Here is a 24,379-nt window from a genome sequence, read left to right as displayed (position 1 = left end):
TGAATTTCACACTGATAGAATAACTCAGAACTTCCTAATCACTGAGACTAATGAGTGAATAAATGGAGAAATTCTGCAGTGGGGGTAACGAAAATGTGGTTGTGATCATACAATGTTTTCATGAAGGCCAATTCAGAAAATGTGTATTTTTAAGCTTTCAAATGACATATAATTGTTTTTCTGTGAACATTAAATTCATTAGCTTTTGTCCCACACTTTAATTAATTGTACCAGTGCTAGCTTTGTTGGAAATGTGTGGCATACTGAAGGAAAATTCAGCATATGCATGAAAGATTCATATGTAATTTTAAAGAGAAATACAATGTATTCAATATTTCTGCCAAATGTAATATTTATATAGATGACGGAAAAACCTTGTAAAAACCTTGACTTAGTGCTTTTTGTGCAGGTCCAGTGCTTGCAACCATGCTCCATTTGAAAATCTCTCATGCATATTACCTTGCTCTCTCATAAAAATATCAAACTGTACCCTTTTAAAATGTGAGTTTATGTGAAAGTAGACCATTGTTTTCTAATGGACTGAGAAATTCTGCATGACAATTCATTTGCTTACAAGCTTATTTTGCTTGCTCTATCGACACCAGAATTTTTGCATATCCTGAGTGTGTATAAGTACATTGCATGTACTGCATTGTTGGTGGGTGTGGGCAACAGTATGTTGGCTTGCAAGTTAGTCTCTAGATTAGAAGTACTACCTTGCATTCAATAGTGTGATTGTGTCTGGGGCAAAACTGAGCCTGGATGAGCCTGTGATATATTGGACAAAATGCTCCAAAACTGACCAGTTCAATCATTGTCACTAGCAGGGAATTGTCCTGATTACCAGGAAACACACTGAGGCGAGGACTTGGTCTCTAATATTTATTAGTAGTACTTAACAAGAATCCTAACAAACTGAGAAAGCGTGGGAAAACCCAGCCATATAAACCCCAAAGGTTAAGGCGGTCCCGATCTGTGTCTCTTTGAATGGCTGAACAGTTCCTCAGTGCTACGCATGCGCTTGACAGTCTGGGTGAGAGCCCCCTGCTCGCCATCCTTACTCATGACAGGAATGCTGCATGTGGCATGGATGTGATTAAGGCTGAAAACCTAGTTTGTACCTACTCTGTCTTGCTAAAAATGTGATATGAAATCCTTGATTAGCCAAAGCTCTGTTGGGTAGCAATGATCAGTGGGTCCAATCTGGTGATGGACATGGCATATAGAACTTTGAGACATGGAATATAAGAAAAGCATGAATTAACAATTGATATGAAATATATATGGTGTCTGTGTATGTGTGTGTGTGTATCGGAAACTAAGAGAAGGGGGAAGGATGCAGTAGATTTGAATGAAGGTAGTTTAATCCCTTGAAGTTGGTGAATGGAAGTGAAGATGTAGATTTAATTATGAATGAAAGGGCTAGAATGTATATCAGAGAGCAGGAATTAGCAATCGACCAAGTAGTTGTGGGTATGAAAGTAGAAATCCATAAGTGGGTGATAGTTTCATGTTATGTTCTGGTGAATAATGATAATGGGAGATGACCTTGGGGACTTTTTTTTCATCATTCAAGTGACTTCATTATGGAGGGAAGACCCATGCCTTCCCCTTCAATTGCTTTCTTCAGTTAAGTAGTATGGAAACTCCATGGATATCCATGTACTTCTTGACAGTTCACCAATACAGGGAGAGTTGTTTTTTTTAAATTGTGATTTAAAAGAGGACATTCCTGAGTTTGAGCAGGGAGCTATATATACCTGTAGCTAGTCCTTTTTAAATGAGGCAGTATTTACTAGTGTTTGAGCTTAGATGTTTAGAACCTAATTGCATTCTGCAATGAGAAGTGGGTCACAATATAAGCTTGGTAGATTATCCAGATGCTAGGTAGTTTGGGGAAACAGTTTGTGTACAATATAATGGGACTGGTAGTGTGATCTCTTGAATGAGTCCTTTAGCTTTAGGTGATTTGTCTGAAAATGAGATATATGATAGTAAGAACTGAAATTTCAGTTTGAAAGTGACAGTCCCTAACTTGACATTATTCAGAATACAGGGATTAAAAATACCCAAATTCTTTCAGAGTCGTTCTACCATGTTCAGGAATTCTGGGGGTGAAGTCCAAACATATCTGGAATGAAAAAAAGACATCTCTTTTATCTGTTCCAGTTCAAAGCACTGTTCACTTGCCTCATGCTACTGGCTTCAATGGACACAACAGATGGTGCTAGCAGTATGGTACCTATAGTGTTGATTTATTACGTGTATACGCTTGCTTAAGAACAGAGATTCCGGTTTCCTTTATATGTAGTACTTAGTCATTAATCTCCTTATAATTTTGGAAATATAGCTTGAGCTGTGCTTGGAACAGTGAACAACCAATACCTTTATTGCATAATCTCTGGCAATTTGTTGCATCTTGTATTTCATTGACATTCAGAGTTGAAAACCTTGCAGAGAAAAAATGGACACCTCAGATATTTGATCCAGGTGTCCGGTGAGTTGCTCTTGAGCATATGCTTGGTTCTAAAATTGCATGTTCTAAAATTTGTCTGGCTTCCACATTTTGGGAATGATTGGCTCACGCAAGCTGCTGACAGATGGCATCCAAAGGATTGTGATCATTTGACCTCTTTTTACCTATGGGGATTCTGAGGTTCATTACATTCCACTGTAAAGGCCAAAGATATAATATTTCCTAGTATTTTTGGTCAAGAAAGGATGCATTCAAGATAGAGTGTTCAGGGAGAGCTTTGCAGAAAACAACTATGTAGGAGAACATTTTTAAGACAGTTCATTTATTAAGTATTATAGGTTTGCTAGGTTAAGCTTGGAAATGTGCTGTTTGGGAAATACGTTCTATCATTCTAGGTGATGTTCTTTTCCTTTTTCATATTTAAGTATGCCTACTTGCAACCAAGAATGATTAAGCATACTTTCAACATCAGCTGAATGCCACAGTGTGACAATGCCTGAGCAAAAATGCTGCAACCCTTAGATTCAGTGTGGTTTTATCACATGATGCAGTGCCTGGTCCAAGACGCTGTTGTTTGTCAGAGATAAAATGCAATTCTGGTTCATGGGTTCCTAGTGGAATCATATGATAGCTATTCACATGTTTTTAGCTGTTGCATGCCAAAAAAACTGAAGCCAGTAGCAATTCTAACAGTGCACGAGTTCAGCTTTGTCCTTTTAACGATCAGCCTGTCATAATAAGAGGTTGTTATTGGGAGAAGTAGTGTAATCCTAGGTCCTAGTTCTGAAAAAAAGAAAAAGGACTCGCCCTGAATCAGCTGGCTCTGCATTGCTTAAACTGTTGGTCTAGGCCCACCATTGGTGCTCAGCTTTGCCTCCAATTAGGGACTAAGAAAAGAGTTGTAAGAAGATAGCTTGAAGATGTGTTGAAGGTGTTAGAGATTAGAAGGGTGAGATTTTGGATAATGGCTTATGTTCCCTTCATAAAATCGGAGTCTCTTTCTTTGTATAATAATAGTTCAGTGCTCTGAATGGCTGGCCTTGGTAGTTTCCAGCTCTCAACTGAATTTGGCAAAAGGAAGGCTGGAAACCCCATGGCTTCTTCCTAATCTTCTCTGGTGCAGATGTTCAGATTGGTCTACCAGAGTTACAGTAGCAACTTATTGGGGAACCAAAATCCATACATTCTTTGGGAACCTAAATCCATACATTACAAAATTACATATTGATTTATTCCTTCCCATCCCATACCCCGATAAAATTTTCCTTTGCAAACACTGATTATTGGGAGAACAAGATGTGATTAATAGCTGCACTTCCATTGTTCTAAATAGTCTGAATTTCTGTGAAACACTTTCACTGTTAAAAATTCAGCCTCCAATCCTAAATTTGGTGGAAATGTCAGATCTCCCCAGAATAAAAGTTCATTTTTTGTGGGGGTACGAATTAGTTTTTCTCATGTTTCTATGTATCTTCTCCATTTCAAGGAATAGGGAAGTCTGCATATCAACTTCCTTGCAGGTATCATTTTCTGGCTTAAGAACTGCTGGCTTGAATATAGGGACGAGCCAAAATACTTGCTGGTTGAAGTGAAAGACAGAATGGTGGTTAAATTTCACTTTAGCACATGCAGTGGGAGACTGTTCCTGAGACTTGCTTGTGGGGCTGAAAGACAACCTTTAGCACTTCATGGTTGCTTTCTGCTTATTCAGCATCTCTTTGCTTAATGCTGGAGCTGTGTTTATCAAAAGCTAGGGATTCAGTAGTCCATTGACAGCATACAGGTAGTCCCTGTTTAGTGACCACAGTTGGGACTGGCGACTCAGTCATTATGTGAAGCAGTCGCTAAGTGAAACCGTGACTGTATTTATGATCTTACTTTAGCTTTCCTTTACTTTATAGACCTGTGAAGGTTGTAAATGCAAGGATTGGTTGCAAAGTTACTTTTCATCACCATTGTAACTGTGAACAGTCACTAAATGAGGCAGTCACTAAATGAGGACTACCTGTAAATAGAACTTGCATTGGACTGGGGGTCTTTGGTTTGCCTCCCTGTCTCTTAAACCAGAATTATTAATTTTATTGGAGGGCTAAGATCCTTGTGTGGCTTTGAATGGTAAATTGGGGGATATGCTCAAAAAGATCAGGATGAAATAGTCAACACTGAATTTGATATCATATGATATGATTATTTCCTGTGTATTAAGTATCATTGCTGTTCTGACATTTTTAAAAAGTACAGTTCAGTGGAGAAACTCTTGCAGAGGACAATGAAAATGGGGAGGCTACATGTACCCCAACTTTAAATTATAACAGAATGCACAGACTTGGTGGTCATAATTATTGTTATTGCCCAAAGTCTTTTTATGCCAGAGACTAAAACAAAACAAGTGGAAAGTTTTCTGTGACATCAACTCCAGCAGCTGAAAAGATATGCTTGCAAATTGTTCTCTGCTGCCATATTTGTTGGTAGTGTAAAGGCAGCACTGAATTATGTCTGCAGACTATTTAAAACAAATTAATCAAAAAGTGTCTAATCTGTGACATCATACAGAACAGGATTTCCCAAACTGGGAGGTGTACCTCCCTTGGAGAGGTGCAGACAGGGCCAGGGGAGGTGTGAGGAATGTTTTAGCTACCTTGTTAGAATAGATCCACCTTTCCCAAAGTTTCATGGTATTGTTTTCATTGTTCATTTGTGTTCATTTTGGTGCTTGGATTTTTAGGGGAGGTGTGTACATTAAGATTACACCAAAGGGAGGTATGATGGCAAGAAGGTTAGGAACCCCTGATATGGAATGAATTAACATTGTTTTTCATTCAAGGTAGTCTCTTTGGTTCTACTTCTGTAACCAGAAAATGTGTATCTATGTCAGTATGCATGTAGTACTTTAGATTTAATTTAGAAGAGGGTACTTTGGAATGTGCTGGAGAACAAATGCAACAGCTGTTGGCAACTCATTTAAACTAGCTGCGTATGTTTTCAAGACATCCTGGGAAAAGATGCAGCTGTTTTAATGAGTTCCAATAGATGCTACATTTGTGTTCCTGCACATCTTCCAAACTGAACTTGAAACATTCCCAAACTCTAATGTATAATTTTCAAATAATGTTCCAATAATAATAATAATAAAACTTCTATGCCATCCAACTCTGGGTGGCTCACAGCAATCAAACAAAGAAATTACAATAAAATCAATAAAAGATATAAGATAAAGATAAAAGTTGGCAAGTGCAGTGAAACGGTGTCTCACTCTCCCTTGCCAAAGGCCTGGGTGAAGAGTCAGGTCTTCATGGTTCTTCTAAACCACAGCAGAATGGGGGCCATCTGGATCTCGGGGAGAACCTTGCTCCAGAGGGCAGGCACATGTCATGAGTGAGGATGGTGAGCAGGGGGCTCCCATCCAGGCTGTAAAGCGCATGCATAGTACTGAGGAATTAGGTGGCCATTCAAAGAGACACAGATTGGGCCCGCCTTAGTCTTTGGGGTTTATATGTCTGGGTGTTTCCCACACTTCTTCAGTTTGTTAGGATTCTCTGTTATGTAGCAGTAATAAAACACTAGAGTCCTATTCCTTGTCTCAGCGTGGTTCCTGGCTGTTAGGACAGCACTGCTACATAGAAGGTGCACTTCTGGGTTCCCAACAGAAGAATCAAATAAAACAAAATCTACTGAATGCTCATCTTAGTTGGTGATCTCCTCTACTTCCTCAATACTGAAATGCTTACTCAATATTGAAATATTGAAAGCTATCATTGCATGTGGGAGGCTTTTCTTGGAGAACACTCTGAAGCAGGGTTTTTCAACCAGGGTTCCATGGATCCCTAGGGTTCCATGAGAGGTCACTAGGGGTTCCCTGGGAGATCACGATTTATTTAAAAAATCATTTCAAATTCAGGCAACTTCACATTAAAGAGGTAAGTTTCATCCTTTATTTTCAATTTAAGAACACTGTTAATGCATATATACAGGCCTACACATAAAATGAATATAATACTTTTGTAACTTCTGACCTATATTTGAGCCTGAATGTTCAGGGGTTCCCTGAGACCTGAAAACTATTTCAAGGGTTCCTCCAGAGTCAAAAAGTTGAGAAAGGGTGCTCTGGAGACTGCTAAGCATAATGTGGCAATTGCATCTTTTTCTTCATCAGAAGCTCTGCAGTGATGCACAGGTGAAAGTCTTTGGAAAATGTTGCCAGCTCAGACCTGGAGGAGATAGTTCCTCTTCTTTGGACAGTTCAATCAATTCCTCTTCTTCTTCTTCTGAAACAAAAGATCAGTGTCCAAAATTTCAGGTGAGAGTCCTTTGAATTGTATTGAAAGCATTACCTTATTAAGAGTGGTTGGGACTTTGGGGCAGAGAGTTCTGAGCCAAGAGGTTCTTTGGTGATTGTCCAGCAGAACAGATGGTTGGTATTATCGGAGTCTGGAATAGGAAAACTGAGAAAATTACCTGCAGAATGGGTGTCATCCAGTGATCTGAACATTAATGATGAAGAATAACAGCTGGTGGACAGCCAGTTCTACAGCCAGTTCTACGGTCTATGCTTACCTGGAAGCAAGACTTATGGAAATGAATTGAGCTTTTTTTTCCCCCCAATATGCATGGCTAAAATTTGGTTGTAGGAAACCTGAGGTGTGAGGATATTAAAGATGCATAATTTGTACACCTATTCCTTTTCTTCTTGAATCCTACCAGAATAGGAAAGACCAGGAATGCACTAAAAGAAGGAAGTGATAAGGAGGGCATGTAACCTGTATTTTCAGATATGGAGTAATTTATGAATGCCTTTTTTTTTTTTTTGGTGCCTTCAAGTCAGTTTTGACTCCTGGTGACTGCCTGGAAAAGTCCTTGCAGTTTTCTTGGCAAGGCTTTTTTGGAAGTGGCTTGCCATTTCCTCCTCCCTAAAGCTGAGAGAGAGTGACTGGTCCAAAGCCTCCCAGCTGGCTTTGTGCCTAAGATGGGACTAGAACTCACGGTCTCCCGGTTTTTAGCCTGATGCCTCAACCATTACACCAGACTGGCTCTGTGAAGAATGCCATACATGATCTTAAAAGTCTAGAAACAGAGGAACCAAAACATTATGCTGTCTCAGATGTAGGATAGAATCCATTGTATTAGCCACTGAATATTACTTTAACGTGACAATAGGATAGTATCTTCTGCAGTATCTGCAGAAGTTGGTAGGCCAGCTTCAGAAACAGAATATTGAATATAGCCTGTTAACTAACTCTTGACTATTGTTCCTTGCTCCTGAGGGGATTAGCTAATAATAGGATGGACTCTGGCCCAGCACTGCATTTATTTCTTTGGCCAGTCACCCCAAGTGTTGATGCTACAGAGAGTTGGCCCATCTCTTAGCTGTTTATTAGAATTATGCTATGTGCATAAATATTCCATTTAATTTCATATATTTCTTACCAATAAAAAAGTCTTCACGTTGTCATAGATTCTGTAAATGCTGATTTTTACTTAAAATTTTAATGATAAATATTGATGATTTATAAAGTTAAATCAGAAATTAGGGCAGATTTTTTATCAAAATACAAAAATAGTTATTTGTCAACTTCCATTTCAGTTCTGAAATATCTGTGTTGATTTGACTACATTGATTTTTTCTCACCTGGTGCGCACCAAATACATTGCGCCACGACACTCATGTGGTCAGAGACAATGGGCATTGTAGTCCACCATTCAGCACAGTAGATTGCATTCATGACTCTTTACCATCACTAAATGTCAGGGGTCCCTGGTTTTCTTATTTTAAATATTTGGAAAGACTTGTGCCACAGGGTTTATTGTCTGAAAAGTAGTTTGAAAATGTTAAATGATGGATGTTTGCTTGCTGTCACTTTAAAAGGGTTATGAACTGGCATTCACTGAACCTGAGTTACATTTTAAGAGAGGATTTGGCTACTAGTGCAGCCAGTCATCTGACTGATGTATTTCTGTCATCTCACCTTGTGCTGAGAGAAGTTTTTTTCTATTAAGCCTCCCTAAAATAGAGTTGAGCCTTTCTATTCTTTGTAGTGAAGTAGTTCTCCGCTTAAGACTGGCTGATCCTAACATGACACATTCTGGAGGACTTCTTGAGTGATGCCAGTGGGCCTGATTTCATAACTAAGTTTGAAAACTTTACAAAGAAAATGTTAGCTTCTATGTTTCATCCTTTACACCTTCTTTCAGTCTCAAATGCACTGTATCTTTCTTTGTATTGCACTAGTGAAATTGAAAATGGTAATTTTTATTTTAAAAAATCTCTTAATTAAGGAAGACTTTCTGGGTTGGTGAGAAAGCAACAGGGTTTCTCTGAGCTGTGTTCTTAGAAAAGAGAATAAGAATAATGTTTTGCAGCCTGGAATTGTGGTTATACCTCATTTAACTTCCATGTCAGAGAGGTTTTTTAAGGAACTCTAACCCAATCAGTGCCTTCTGCCAAGTGATTCCGTATCAGTGAATAGGCTGCATCCAGTACTGAAGAGGCAGACTACACATACTTTAAGAGTGCTTGTGGTTCAGAGGGAGTAGTTAATGTAAATATAAGGAAGTGCATGTAAATGACTTAACACAATGGAATTTGATCTTCTCTTGAATCGATGTTGCACAAAGTATTTACAAAGTTAATTTGTACAATGAAGAATGCAAGTATGGGTTTCCAGTTGTCAAAAGCTGAAGCAAATGATATACATGTTATTAAAAGACAGCAAGACTGTTTAAGTCTACCGGCAGAACTTTTTCCTGTGTTGTCCATCAGCAGCTGATCTTCAATGATCTAGTGTCTCAGGAACTAGAGGTTCAAGTAGCCATCATAACTAGTCATTGTTGATAGTAGAATTAGCATCAGAATTAGCAGAGCAAATTTCATAAACAAAACCTCTTATATCCCAGCCCACCCTGTTCCATGTTCTACTAATGGAAGGGATCATTTTTTTCAGCCATAGTGAAATGACAAGGAGGTAATAGGCAGGGTGTTTTCTCATTATCTACTCCTATGCCATGATGGTAGGATGTATAGAGGAACAACATGGATGGATTGATAATAGGTCTCTTTTCCTCATGTACATGAATTGGGCATTTTTCACTGTATTGAACAGTCATGGGACAAAACAGTGGCAGAGATATTAACGTGGCAACCAATATAAATTACTATAAATTTATCCTTATCCATTTTCTCTTTCATAGACAAATAGCTAAAATCAGTCTTACAGGAGTCTAAAATATAGGTGTTTGTTTCTACTGTTGTGATAATTAATAAAACATTGAGTTCAGGCTTTGTAAACATCTACATGTTTTATCTGCATGCTATGTAAATTCCATTCTTAATCTGACTGGGCAGCATTGTCAGTTACATGTAAAAATATATATAATATTGCACTTTACTTCCAGCAAAATTAGTGACTCAGGTTTTTCAGATTTTTTTGTATTGGAAAATATATTTATGCAAGTGAGGGTGATTTAGAACCACATATTCATCTCAGTATCTATAGTCTGTGCAGGTATTTGGGCCACATCATTTTAAAAAGACTAATTTATTTTATAAGATTTAAACACTGCATTTAAAGAAACTAAGAGTACTGATATCTGGATAAAAGCATTGATATTTACCAATCTTGGGCAACAGGCAACAAAATAATACACAACTGTGATGTACTTTTAGCTTCTTGATTATTTTTAGGACAATCACTTGAAAAGAAATATCACACAACTTTAAAACTGCCAAAATTGGGCGAACTAGAAAATTTTAACTTGTCCAGAAGGTCGGCTGAATCTCATCTCATAATGCATTTCTAGAACAGATGCAGTGAATCATGGGATGAATCGCTCCTAGAAAAACGCTTTTATACTAGTCCATGTAAATTCACTTTTTCAATCATCTGGGTTTCCTTCCAGAAAGGGGAACAATCTAGCGTTTTCTTGCTTGACGCCCAAGGATTGATCAAACCGCTATAGGCGGTTGTTTTTGATTTTGGTGTTTCTTTTCAGAAGATCTTTTCATAGCTCAAGTATTTTCTTCAGGATTCTAAAACTAGTAACTGCTCTCGTCTTAAATAATATATTAAAACTTCTCACACACTTATATAGAATATCCAAATACAAGTTTATTTTGTTTGATATCTTTGTCAGGACATCTGATTTATTACATGTGGCTTCATTGTATAAATTGCCGAGTTTTGATTGTAATTGACAGAATTTAACTATTACAGTTGTGATGGAAAAATAACCTAGAATCCTGTTTCCCATTAAAATGACTTTTCTTTCCTACCAGGTACATTGCTACTTTAGAAACCTTTCTGCCGTTATGGTAGAAAATGCCAGTACCTACAGGGTAATCAAGAAGCCATATATTATCCTGTAGTGTGACACATGTGATTACTGCCAAAATAATTTTAAGTGCTTTGTACAGTAACCAGGTGTGAAAAAGTGCGTGAAATTCTAAGCCCTCGAGTGCAGAAGTTGCTGTACTCATAATAAAAGCAGATAGAATACAGTGAATGATGCTATTCAAAGAGTTGTGCATTCTGTATTACTTGCTTAAATCCATGTGTAGAAATATATCTAGGGCAATAGACTATTATGTTACAGTGGACTTGTTATTTTTCTCACAGTATTTAGTTCCAATATGCACCTCTCCCATCAAATCAAATTACATCCTTTAAGACAGAATGGCCAAATACCAAGAGGCTATCAAAGCCCATGTGCCTGAAGTATTTGCTCAAGGAAGAAGGAAAACAGAGCAGGTCAGGCTTTTGGGGCACATGATGTTCTCCACAGCAAGCCATAAGATAGGGGTGAGCAGCTTGCTACTCCAGGGCTGCATGAGGCATCCTGAGGCTCCTCTGGTCGAATGCCAGGAGCTTCACTTCCTGCCATATTGAAGTGCTAAATCTGAAAGTTGCAGTGTAAGCCCTCAAGCAGGCTTTGTACAAAACAGGGAAAAGGGAAAGAAAAAAACTGAACACAAACCCTGCTCACATGCGCAAACACTGAAAAAAATCTTGGCCCTGCTGCATGTGTGATGCGATTCCATTCATTTTGCATCACATATGTTGGAGCCCTTGGCGTCCACACCTGCCGTAAAATCACAACAGTTAATGTGTGGAGAGCAGCAGCAGGTGCAGGAGATTTTGATTCTGCCCAAAGATTATTTTCAGTATGAGGAACAGCTGCCATCTACAGCAGCATTTAGAACTATGATTCTGGAGAGGCAAAGTGTACCCGCATAAACATCTTGGTACCTGTGGATAGTATTTATGCATGTGTATGTACACACACACACGTGTTTTGTTAAATGCATTTATCCTTGTGATGGTCCTTCACTTCCCATGCCCTAAATTAAGAATGCTTTAAAAATAATCACCATGCAACGTAATTATTAGCAGTGTCTTTTGCAGGGCTCTCGATGTTCCTCAGATGCCAATATGCTTGGGGAGATGATGTTTGGTTCTGTGGCTATGAGCTACAAGGGTTCAACCTTAAAAATCCATCAGATCCGGTAAAGATGCTCTTTTGTTATATATTTTTTTCCCCTCTTGAGCCTTCCCCAGAAGGCAGAATCTTGCTTCACTGAGATACAGGAAACACCCTGCATCTGGACTGCTAGGGTAATATTAATTCTCGCACTGTGAAGACAGTGTAGAAGTGACAGTGTGGAGAGAGGGAATGTGATCTCTCTTGTGGGTTTTGTTTGGATTCCCCATGCCTTATTCAGAACTAGGGAGGAGCTTCCATACATCCTCCTAATGGTGTAGATACTAAAGCATATTGCCTACCCTTCAGTTTTTATCAAGTATTTGTCGTAACGTCGGTAACTATATATACTGGGCTGTAGACAGTACATTAGTTGTGGGCCAAAGATGGGCAGTCAGTCAGGCATGCATGATGCCCCAGAAGTATTTTGTAGTCCAGGAACCCAGATTGCTTATGATTACTGAAAACTGACAGCACAATCGGCTGCTATAGGAAATAAGATAGGGGAAATAAAAAATCTCGAGTGTAAGTCCTAAATAAGCATGTAATTGTTCAAAAATGGCCTAAATCTTCCAAAACGCTTCCGAAAACCCGGCCTCAGCTACGTGGGTGATGTGGACCTACCCACGTTGTAGACTTTATTCCCTCAAAATGTGGCCCTTGGTCACCCCTGCTGTTACCAAGTCTAAGCCCACTCCTCCTTTTCCATGTGTTCAATTTTATATTGTTGAGTATTTGCAGAATATTTTTAATTATGTGGTTTTGATATGCTGATCCTCAGCTAGTTGCTTTATGTACTTTTCATATGGCCGTATTCATTTAAAGCCAGAATTCCACAGCTCACAAATAGGCGTGCTGTTCCATCATTCCTCCAGTTGTCCTTTAATGTGGAAAAACATGGAATAAATAATTTTTATAGAAAAAAATGCTGCCATCTGTTAAGCTCATTCACTGGGTGGGATGAGTCTACAAAAGCTAAGTTGTTTCTGATGGGATTTAAGAGCAATAGTAGGCCCATATATTTGGGAAATTACAAATAATTTTGTAAAAGAAAATTGAATTTTACCATGAGCTTTCTGGAAACAAAAGTCTTACAAAAGTTTTGTCACATGAATGTTGTGTTCTTAAAATTCAGGGCAGGGCTGTTGGATTGTGTTTTTTATTAATGCTTTTATGTGCTTATTCATGTTCTAAATTTGAAATATGTTTATGATGATTAGCTGCCTTGGGGAAAAAGAAAAGTAAACCTATTTTAAAATAAATAATAAAATACAGTACATTGTTTAATTTTTAAAGTTGTTTCTCTAGTGCACTATTTTGAGGAATGCTTTGGAATCTTCATTTAGTTAAGAAAAATGCCTTAGAACAATGTTTCTCAACCTCAGCTACTTTAAGATGTGCGGACTTCAGCTCCCAGAATCCTCCAGCCAGCATGCCAGCTGGGGAATTCTGGGAGTTGAAGTCCACACATCTTAAAGTTGCTGAGGTTGCAAAACACTGCCTTAGAGAGACTATGACTTTAATGCTCTGGTGAATGGGGAGTGTTCTTTTGTGAGGACATCTTTTAATTCTTACTCTCTTGGCTTCACAGCTGTCCTCCACAGCTTATGCTGAGCAAAGTTTTTACAGCTCGAACCGGAAGCAGTATTTATGGAAGTCTAAACACGTGAGTATATTAGAAAGAGCATGTGATCATTAGGGACTGAGGGACTGGTGCTTTGGTTTCTTCAGGAGAACAGATTGTCCCTCTCTAGTTCCTTTTTTCTCTCTAGATTCCTGTTTCATTCTCACAAGACATAAGGGTGCCGGCAGGGGGAAAGTGGCAATGAATGTTAGACAGAACTGATAACTAAAGGTCAACATCATAGCACAAGATTGATTGTTTTTTCTCTCTTTTTTCCTGTAGGCTTCAAGACAGTCTTGAGTTTATTAATCAGGATAATAATACTTTGAAGCCAGATCATAGCACAATTATGAACGGACTGCTTATGAACATAGGTAATTTTCTTATTTGCAACATAAGACCCTTGATGATTAACACAGATTAATCTGACGAATAGTAAAACAACTTTTTAAAGAAATGCTGTGGATTTGGGGTTAAGGCAGCCATTACTCTGGCCCTGACACTTGGAAACTGGAATAGTTCACTGCTGTGTGAATATTTGAATATCTGAAGGACGTTGATGAAGTCAGTGAAATCCATTTATGGTGAGAATAACGAAAAATCTAATATAAAACACAAAATGTTAGAATTCTAATCTGATCAGATAAAACTATACTGTTTAATATTTAAAGAAGGGCGTGTCAACAAAACACTATCATATATTTGTTATCATGTGAATATGTAAAGTAGGTAATATGTGAGATATATTTCATAGTTCCGGTGCTCATGATGTTGGTTTATTTAGTTAGTTGTTTGTTTAGTTATTTTAAATATTTACATTCACCTTCATTCTATATTTCAGGGCAATGTACTTCACAACAATAGAATAAGAAATAATATCTTTAAAAAATTAAATCTGGTGATAAATAAAAATGCCTGGCAAGTGTGTTTTCACCTGACCCCAAAAAACTGCAATATGGACATTAGGCAGGTGTCTTTAAGACCCACTCCACAGCTGGTGAAAACATTATATCATGTAGCCCCAATAAAGAAAAAGACCTCAGAAAAAGATATTAAAACTTGACATGGAGTGGGGCAGTTTTCCCCAAAGTTTGCATAATAAGCAGCAACTAACTAATTAAAATTGTGACAGCTGTATTCTTCATCAGTTGAACCTCCTGGGTCATCTTTAACAGCAGGGCTGTGTATACTGCTTTGCAGCAATCCCAACAAGTAGATAGAAGGCATGGATCACTCTTCTGAAATGACTGCAGTCATGACTCAGCTGCCACTGACAAAAGTTATCCTTGCTGACTAGGGCTGTCACCAGAGCCTGCAGAGACAATGATAGATCTATGGATCTATGAGTATGTTTCATATATACATGACATAACTCATGTAAACTGCTTTTGACATGTGAAAGAGCAGCAGGAGGAAAATTAGTATGAGCTGAGTTGTTCTCAAACAAGAAGACTGGTTTGGTTCTTCCCAAGGTCTTAAGTTGAATTGGGATACAGTTAAGCAGAACTCAGTGGTCCCCATTCCATGCACTATGTTGCAGCCCCTTGTGCCCCTCCAAATGCTGCTCTTCAAAGTCCAGGGATCCTTTGTAATATTGCATAATTGCTCAGAGAACCTGCAGAAATTCAGCAGGGTACCTTGTACTTCCACTCAGGATTTAGTCAGACTTTATTTTTAAGCATTGCCTAGTAAGTGTGAAGAGAGCCAGTTTAGTGTAGTGGTCTAAGGCTCCAGGCTAGAAACTGGGAGACTGTGAGTTTATTCCTGCTTTAGGCATAAAGCCAGCTGGGTGGGTTTGGGCCAGTCACACTCTTAGTCCTGTGAAGAAGGCATGGGCAAACCACTCATGGAATCTTGTCAGGAAAGCTGCAGGAACTTGTTCAGGCAGTCACCAGAAATCAAAACTGACTGACTTGAAGGCACCAACATACATACATACATACATACATAAAATGAGAAGAATGAGCTTTATTAATCATGATGATGTTCTCTGGTTTTTTGGTTTTTGTTTTTTTTTTGCTGCCGTTTGCTGCCTTTATCCATGCAGCTGTTCCCAGCAGCCTAATTAATCTTCAATAATAGCACTCTGCCAAGAAGTAGAACAATATGATGATCTAGAGAAAATCTTTTCCTTTTCCCATAAGCCATATCATTTATATTTGCTACCTACAGTGCCATCTGTTTGAGCAGGATGATTTCAGACCAAGACCCACAGTTTATGTAATTAGTTGCTTATTATTTAAAATGAATTATTTGGCTTTCTAATGCCAAATCAACATGGTTGGCTGAAAGATCAATACATACTGAACCTAATATTGGGATTGCTTTGTCCTTGGATGAATCATGCACTCAACACCCTTTTAATCCATTTATTTAATCAATACCACTCACCTTTTAGAAACCAAATAGGTTTTAATAGCAGGCAAAAGATCAAGGGTATAAAACAAAACAATTTATTTCACTTGTGGAACACTATAGCATAAACTGCTTTCATGTACATCTTGAAATAATTGAAGCAGGTGCATTGTTATTAAGCTGCTTCGTATAGTGATGTGATTAGTTCTTTCCGTGTTGAAGATATCCATAAAGAGATTTTAGATGGCCCTCATTTGACACATGCTGGATGTTTTAGAGCTGATGTCAAAGGGACTATTAGATAAGTTCAGGCACAATATTGCCAATTGTCCAAACCCTGGCACAGAGAACTGGAAACATGCCAGAGATTTTTCATAATGTTTTCTACCATCTTATTCCCTTCCAGTGCTCTGATTCCATTTCCCATTTGATGCAAACCATAATTTTCTGATCCCTGCAAACTGCAACATACTTGTTCCTCTTAACTGTTGCTATCCTTCCTCTCTATCCAGTTTGGTCTAGTGGTTAAGGCAACGGGCTAGAAACCAGGAGACTGGGAGTTCTAGTCCCGCCTGAGGCATGAAAGCCGGCTGGGTGACCTTGGGCCGGTCACTCTCTCTCAGCCAAACTCACCTCACAGGGTTGTTGTTGTGGGGAGAAGAGGAGGAGGAAGGAGTATTAGGCATGTTCGCTGCCTTGAGTTATTTATAAAAACAATAAAGGCGGGGCAGTAAATAAATAAATAAATAGCTAGCTATAGGCAGCTCAGAGCACCAACATTTAAACTTCATCAGCACATGAGAATGGCAGATCATTCCAATGGGCCAGGGTTGCAATTCTGATTTAAAGCATAACCGCAAGCCAGTTTTATGTTCAAATGTGTTTGCACTATGGGCAATGGCATGGAAAGGAAGCTTTGTGTGTGTGAGGCACCGTACACGTGGAGCAGTGTCAGTGTGGTAGGATTTACAAGTATAACTTTCATTTTAAGTCCAGCTTTATTAAATGAGTGTAATTACATAATGTGAAAGAAGCATAATTAAAGCTGCTAGGCACTGTATTCCTTAACGCTCTTTACACATCTATGCCAGTTTAAGAGTTGTTGACTTAACAGTTATATAATGTGGATTGTAATATTAAAGGAAATGGCAAATGAATGGCTAGTGCAAATAGCTACATGAATTATATACACTGGAATAATTAGTCTCCTGAATAAAGGAAATAGCCTTTTGCTAAGCATTGAGCTTACTTGATAATAGCCCATTTGTGTGTATTTCTAAAACCTAAAGAGGAAAAGTATTGATTTTTACTTCTGTGCATCACTTGGTACAGTGTATTAATAAATACATTTATTTTGCTATGGTTTTGCATATGAAAAAATAACTAACAAACCCAGACCAATGCATAATCCACTCATCAATATTTGTTTACAGTCCATGCTTCAGAGCCAGGCAGTGCAAAAATGAGTTAATCTGTAACCAGAACATTTCTAGAAGCTAAATCAAATGAAAAGAATACTTATGACTCATTGATTCTTGCTAATTCTTGGATTTTTAAAAGGTTACTGTGTGCTTTCGTATGTAGGCAAGCCAACCTTTCCAGCCCAGCTCTTTCATGGTGGAACGCTTAGTACTTCTGCTTACCATTTTTGGAAACAACTAGAAAAGAAACAACTAGAAAAGTCACTGAGCAGCTTTCTGAATATCACAGTCCATGCCTCCATACACACAGTGAAGAGAAGTCCTGGGTTCAGTAATCATCCCTGTTATTCATACTGCTAGTGATTTAAACCTAAAGTCTGATCAAAGGATACTGTTCTTATTTTCTTCTAACAGAAGAGAAGGCACAAGGAGTGTTTTTCTTTCATTCAACTCAAAATGCTTTTTATTTTTCTTGCAAGAGGGGAAAAAAAACCTTTGCACACACAGGGCCAGAATTTCAGGCACAGCATGTAGTATTAGCTTCCATTTGCTTTGGTGAAAATATTATGACATTTTTGGTTAGAAACAACATGTGAACAAGAAATTACTCAGAGGCAGAAGGAAGATAAAGGTCTCCTTTCATTTCATTTTCCAGCAGCAAATCAATCATGCAAGGAGATGGATTAGGCTAAGAAAAAACTTTCTCTGTCATTCATTAGAGCTGGAAGATTGGGCTGAATGGAGGCTTTGGGAAAGAATGCAAGACTGGATCATCTTTTGAAGTGTCCATAGGGATGTGTCAGAGGGATACAGGACTGTGCCATCGTGATGATATCTTCGTTTCTGCCAGCTCCATTTCCATGGAGATGGGGAGAGGCAAATAAGGCAACTCTTGTTAGAAGGCTACAGTCTGGGCTGAGGGGCAATATATCAAAGTGATTTGCCTCTCTCGTGTCGTATTTCTTACACAGAAGTTATGTGTGTGCATGCACAAGTACACAAATTAGGTCCTTTAAAAGATTTTAATCTCCAGGCTACTTTTGAAAAAGATTATTTATGGGGTTGTTATGGGGATTTGCGAATTGAGACAATCAGGGGGAAAAAGAATTCTGAACCTTACAAAGAGAATTTTATTTAAATAAGGTTTATTCCCTGCACAGGTACATACAAACATTTAAAGCAACATTTAAATGCCACTTAAGCGCAGAAAACTTAAGAAAATAGTTGCTTTGGTAGATAAAGAGAATCTTTCTATGTTTATAAAGCTATTAGGTGTTTGACGTATCATCAAACTAATACAAATCCATCACAAATATGCAAAAAAAAATCAAGAAAGTGTTTGTTTATACTCACGTTGTAATTAATAATTATTTGAAGCTTTTACCTCATGTATTGATTTATTCAGAATGAAAAAAAGAAACCACCTGCATTAAAACTGATATGTAAATCTGGGAAGGCAATGCAGTTTGAAATCCAATATCCAGGTGTAAAAGGTGTGGGTTTTGCTGTGTTTGTGGGTCTGCCTTTGTGTTGGCTTATATCTTCCCTTCCCCTCCACAGATGCTGTTCTGCTTTACTAACCTCATTCTTTCATATGTATTTTACATTTTGCCATGTAGGTTTTTCACAGCTTTGCAGCCCTAGGCGTGCATTCTCTGAACAAGGTCCGCTCCGCCTGATCCGGAGCGCCTCTTTCTTTGCAGGTTTGCTATGTGCTGTATGGATAGTCTAGTTGGTTTGACAAAACTGAGTGGATCTGTAGTTTGGCCTTGGAAATAAAACCTTAGACATCAATCACAGAAAAGAGGATAAGTCCCCCCCCTGAAAAAATTCCCTATAATCTTTATTCATGTCAAATCGAGGGAATCATTTGGGGTTTGCAAATCCCTAACAATATGAGGATTACTCATTAGCTTCCCCAAGAGTGAATTAATCTTAACTCAGTGATAAAAACATATTTCACTATTTGCATAAACCTGAAATAAGCCTCTCCTGTTTTGCTTTCCATTATCCAAGTTTTATTTCCATGGCTGGTTTAGATTTTTCTTTTCATGGATCTGCAAATCTATGATTTCTGAAGTAATTATGATCAAGAAACTTTTGATTTGGCAGATGAAGTTCTAGCTTCTGGTTAGAATTTCATCTCTATTAATAAGAATTGGCTGCAAATGTAGACAGTGTCATGCTTAGTTGAACAAGCAATAGAAGTGCAAATCCAAATCTGATGTCTCCTAGAGCACCCATTGTATAGTTGCTTGTTATACCCTTCTTTTTTCAGCACTGCTCATAGCTTGGTACTGAATGCTTTTGTTCCATGGCTAACTTCCTTCTGTGATAGTTTTTCATTTCTGTTGAAATAAAGAGGTGGGCTTCAAATACTGCCTGAACCTTTGTAGAAGCTACTGTGTATGACTTGATCTGCTTTGCAGCCTTTCTTGGAGATGGGTATGCCTTGCTGTTATTTTCAAAGTTCTAAATGAAGTCACCAATTAGCATGATTATTTGGTAAATTAAATGAAGCATGACAAAGGTGAACAGGTTTCATGAACTTGGATTAATGGGTGGTCTTCTCTGCATAGTTCACAGCAACCCGATGGACATGCCTGGAAGAGAGCTGAATGAAGACAGAGATAGCGGAATTGCAAGATCTGGTAATGTTGTTCATCAGTAATATAAGTGCCCAGGTTTTCTTTGCTGTGTATTTATTTTGTAATGGAATCTCTCTTCAAAAGTCCTTAAGAAGATTGCTTAGGCTTAATATAGTTTGTTTAGCCTGATAACAGTACTGAACCCAGCCAATTATGATTTCATCAACAAACTTTGGGCAAGCAAACCATGGCTTAGAGTAATGTCCCTTGCTAGTTCAATTATATGTAGAAGCATAAAATGTATTAGGCATTCTTAAGAATAACTCACCAAATAGTTTGCCACAGACTGCAGTTTGGAAAGACCCAGTCTTGTTCCTTTCCAACTGTTTAAGAGAAAGAAATATTTCATTAAAAAGGTATTGCTGTGGGTTTAGATAACTTCAAGAAAAGTGTTTGACAGTCAGCGGAGGCAGCTGCTAAGCAGACATTTCTTACAGTGCATTCTGTGCATGTCAGTGTATAGCCAGTGTACAGAATTTTCATCCATGCAAAAAAGAGATACTATGCCTATATCTGTCATCCAGGTTACTATAGTCTCCTTTGAAACACATTGCAGAAAGGAGAAAGCCTTTTAAGCAATAATTGTTACCTATGTTCAGATTTCGCTTCTCACATTCTGTGAGAATCTGTGCTTCATGAATCAAATGGTTTTTTTAAACATAATTTCCCTTTTTTGTTGTTGTTGCAGCATCTCTTAGCAGCCTGCTTATCACTCCTTTTCCATCTCCGGGTTCTTCACTAAACAGAAGCTGTGCTAGCAGTTACCAACGGCGCTGGCGTCGCAGTCAGACAACAAGCTTGGAGAATGGAGTCTTCCCTAGATGGTGAGCTGATTGAAAATGCTGTTTGAATTTCCACATGAAGTGTATAGATGTATTTGGTGGAATCCAACATCTTGGTGCATCATTCAAAACTCCTACAAGAGAGTAACTGAGTGTTTTAGGATAATTTTGTGAGCATAGAACATGGCTTAATGTTACTTTTATATTGTGGGTTCCCAAGTACATTAGATTTAGGTATCTAATCATTTAAAACACAATTACCCCAGTTTCTTTGCTCCGTATTATTAAGTATTATTCATTAGTATCTAAATGACTCCTTTTCATTCAATGGAGTTTGCTTCCCTCACCCCTAACTCATCTTATTTCAGAAGTACGAAAGGAAATTAGAATAGGACATACTGTATCCCTGTTTTATGGGACATTTATGTTGTAATAGAGTACAGGACTATTATGACTTTCATGATGTGGGCTAAGAAGGGGCAAAGAGACAAAAAGCACAGGTATGAGATGGGGGATACTGGCAGTGGTACTTGGAGAAAGCTGGATATGAATTGGCAGTGTAAGACAGCTTCCAAATAATGGGACATTATCGTTCTATTATATTTGTCACTGAGTCAGTGCCATCTCCAGTATTGTGTCCAATTCTGGGCACTGTAAGAAGGAATTAGAGAAAATGGAACAGGTTCTGAGAAGGATAATGAAGAGAAGTGAAAACTTAAGTCCTGTGAAGAGAAATTGAAGGAACTGGGAATGTTTAGCTTTGAGAAGACTGAGGGAATGTGATGGAATTTTTCAAATTCCTGAAATGATGTAACAGAGAAGGCAGACATGGTAGGATTTCTTATGCTACTCAGAATAATGCATTTAAGTTACATGACAACATATTCCAGCTGAATGTTGTGGAAAACTTCCCTGCAAGAGTTGTTTGGTGGTGAGTCTCTTTCTCTGGATATGTTTAGAGGCTGGACTCTTGTGATTGCTTGAATTGGATTCCTGTACAGAACAGAGGGCTGGAGTTGGTGACCTAAATGGTTCCATTCCCACTCCATGATTCCGTGATGTTTAGAACCCTGTGCCTTAATAGCAGATGCCCAGAACAACCTCTTTAAATGTCAGCATGCCAGGTTTTGATGATGAGACTAAGATCTAGTGTTAACTTAGATTATCATTAAAGAAAAACAGACTAACAAGAGGGGATTATTTTACTATATCGAAGTTCTACTTGGGATGTAGTTTGAATCATTTCAAGTAATTTACAGCGCTACTTTTTTGGTTCTCCTAAAGGTCGGTGGAAGAAAGCTTTAACTTGTCAGATGACAGCTCCAGCCCAAATCCAGGAATTGTCAGGAAAAAGAAGATAGCAATTGGGGTGATATTCTCACTTTCAAAGGATGAAGAAGAGAATAGCAAATTTAATGAGTTCTTTTTCTCACACTTCCCTCTTTTTGAGAGCCATATGAATAAGCTGAAGAGTGCAATAGAACAGGTAAATACCAACACCACTTATATATACTTTTAATTAAATTGCTAATTCTATTTTATGATATGGCTTTACCACATTGATTTGTAATGCTGAGGCTGTATCAGTATTCACTTAGAGGCATTAGACCAGTGTTTCTCAACCTTGGCAACTTTAAGATGTGTGGATTTCAACATGCTGGCTGGGGAATTCTGGGATTTCAAGTCCATACATCTTTAAGTTGCCATGGTTAAGAAACATTGCATTAGACCAAACTGGGGATACACAAGCTGACTCCATAATACTAATTTTGGGGAGTGGTCTTACTTCAGGGTAATGCATAAGGGTCTTGAGTTCACTCTTAAATAGCTAGAAAGGAAAGGCTGTTGAGCTGATTTAGTCAATTCTTGAGTTATATGGTTTAATAGCTATGACAGTGGATGACTGAGTTAAATTCAAAGTTATAATTCCTCTGCTTTTTTATGTTTCAGAGGCTGTTTGGGCTTCCCTTTGATAGTTGTTTACATTCCAAAAACATGCATTTTAATTATACTCATACCATTGACATAGACAAGTGTCTTTGTGTACATTGGCATAGCCTCCTCACCCTGATGCGAGGGTGCCTCTGCAACCCTTCCCTGAACCAGTGTCTGCATGTCTTCCTCTGTATCTTGGGGTCAGCCAGAGGCTGAGGCATGCCAAGGACAGGTTTAGGTTTGCTGGTACTCAAGTGGTGCTTTCTGTCTTACTGGGGCCTGAGTCACTCCATGCAGACAATGTGGGGTGCACTGATGTGAGTGGGAGAGCTACCTTACAGTGTGCCAAGCAGTCAGTGTGCCAAATGACGATGGCCTTGTGTGAGGCAGTTGACATCAGTCAGGGTTCAGAAACCAGCTGCAGTCTCGCTTTGGTGTACACTCCAGATATCCTGTCAGCAGCACTGAGCACACTCACCATGAGTGCACAGTGTAGGGTATACAAATGCAGCCAAATTTAGGGTGGGTTAGATTCCAGCTAGCTCTGACATGGAACAAGGGCATGGCTACTGGAATTGGCCTTTGTGAGTTGAAGGAGTGGGCCTGCCACTTTCCCTCTTCCACATATATGAAGATTGTACAAAATCCACAGTTGTGGGAACTGATTACAGAATAAGATTTCCTCCTCCTTGAATCCATGACCTCCTCTTATCTCTTCTACATAAAAATCCCTCAGGGCTTTAGGGCAAATTCTGAGGCTTCAGAATAGACAATAGCTAGATAGACTAATAGGTCTATTAAGCTCCTACACCCTATTCTGGTGATGGAAAGTGCCCTGTGTTGCAGTGCTACATAAATACAATCCATTGTGCATATTCCTGTTTGCACAAAGCCAGAGAGAGCTTAAATCAGATATGGGAATATCTATGTGATAGTGGGGAGCACATGATGCAGCACCATGTGAATTCTGAATTGGGTCCTAGTCACTTTCTTCAAGGCGATAAAGAGGTGAGAACAATGTGCCTGATTACTTTAGGATTATAACTCATGTTAACCTGCATTTTGGCCCTTATTCACAGAACAAATCCTACCACCAATGAATTGTATTTACTATTGGGTGCAGGTAATTAGTTCAAGGATTTGTTTGAACACTGAATCTGCTGCTGCAGTGTGGGAAACCTTGGACCTCTTTATAGCCTCCTGCAAGCAAAAGTGTAGAAAAAAGGGGAAAGTGTAAATACATGTTCCTCACATATCTCTATCTTGATATGAAACTTGTCAAGGGACAAGATTTATCACATTAAAAAAAGTCCACACACAGACATAACAAAATAAAGCACCGCCCTCTGTTTGCTTTTTCAAATCGACCTTAGATAAAACATAGCATATGACTTGGATTTTTTCCACATTTTTGTCTGATACTAGTTGTTTGCTTAAATATTGTTTTGAAGGCTATGAAAACGAGCCGTCGGTCAGCTGATGCCAGCCAACGGAGTTTGGCATATAACAGAATTGTGGATGCCTTAAATGAATTCAGGTGAGGCTTTTGTTGTTTTTCAGTTTTGACAAGAATTTGAATGCTTCTGGTAACAAATGTGAAATGTGGGAAATAAATTTGTACTCCTATTTGCTGAAGAGGAGTAATTAAACCATTGTGAGCTATTGTT

At 38.5% G+C, this 24,379-nt stretch overlaps 1 protein-coding gene across 2 annotated transcripts in view; it reads left to right on the top strand.

The window, feature by feature from the left end:
- The window catches only part of FNIP1 (folliculin interacting protein 1), a 104,279-nt gene that overhangs the window by 51,867 nt on the left and 28,033 nt on the right, over positions 1-24,379 (top strand). Inside the window, exons 3-11 of one of the 2 annotated variants that reach the window (XM_063292319.1) lie at positions 6,630-6,773; positions 11,872-11,972; positions 13,539-13,613; positions 13,854-13,945; positions 18,967-19,050; positions 19,927-19,998; positions 20,684-20,819; positions 22,062-22,263; positions 24,164-24,249. In XM_063292319.1, the coding sequence (XP_063148389.1) occupies positions 6,630-6,773; positions 11,872-11,972; positions 13,539-13,613; positions 13,854-13,945; positions 18,967-19,050; positions 19,927-19,998; positions 20,684-20,819; positions 22,062-22,263; positions 24,164-24,249 (992 nt within the window). The remainder of the gene's footprint in view (positions 1-6,629; positions 6,774-11,871; positions 11,973-13,538; positions 13,614-13,853; positions 13,946-18,966; positions 19,051-19,926; positions 19,999-20,683; positions 20,820-22,061; positions 22,264-24,163; positions 24,250-24,379) is intronic. The other variant, XM_063292320.1, reaches the window with a different exon arrangement.

The sequence above is a fragment of the Candoia aspera genome, chromosome 2 (genome assembly GCF_035149785.1).
Source record: "Candoia aspera isolate rCanAsp1 chromosome 2, rCanAsp1.hap2, whole genome shotgun sequence".
In the NCBI taxonomy this organism is placed as follows: domain Eukaryota; kingdom Metazoa; phylum Chordata; class Lepidosauria; order Squamata; family Boidae; genus Candoia; species Candoia aspera.
The sequence above is the reverse complement of the archived record's forward strand: the minus strand, read 5'-3'. Positions and strand labels throughout refer to the sequence as shown.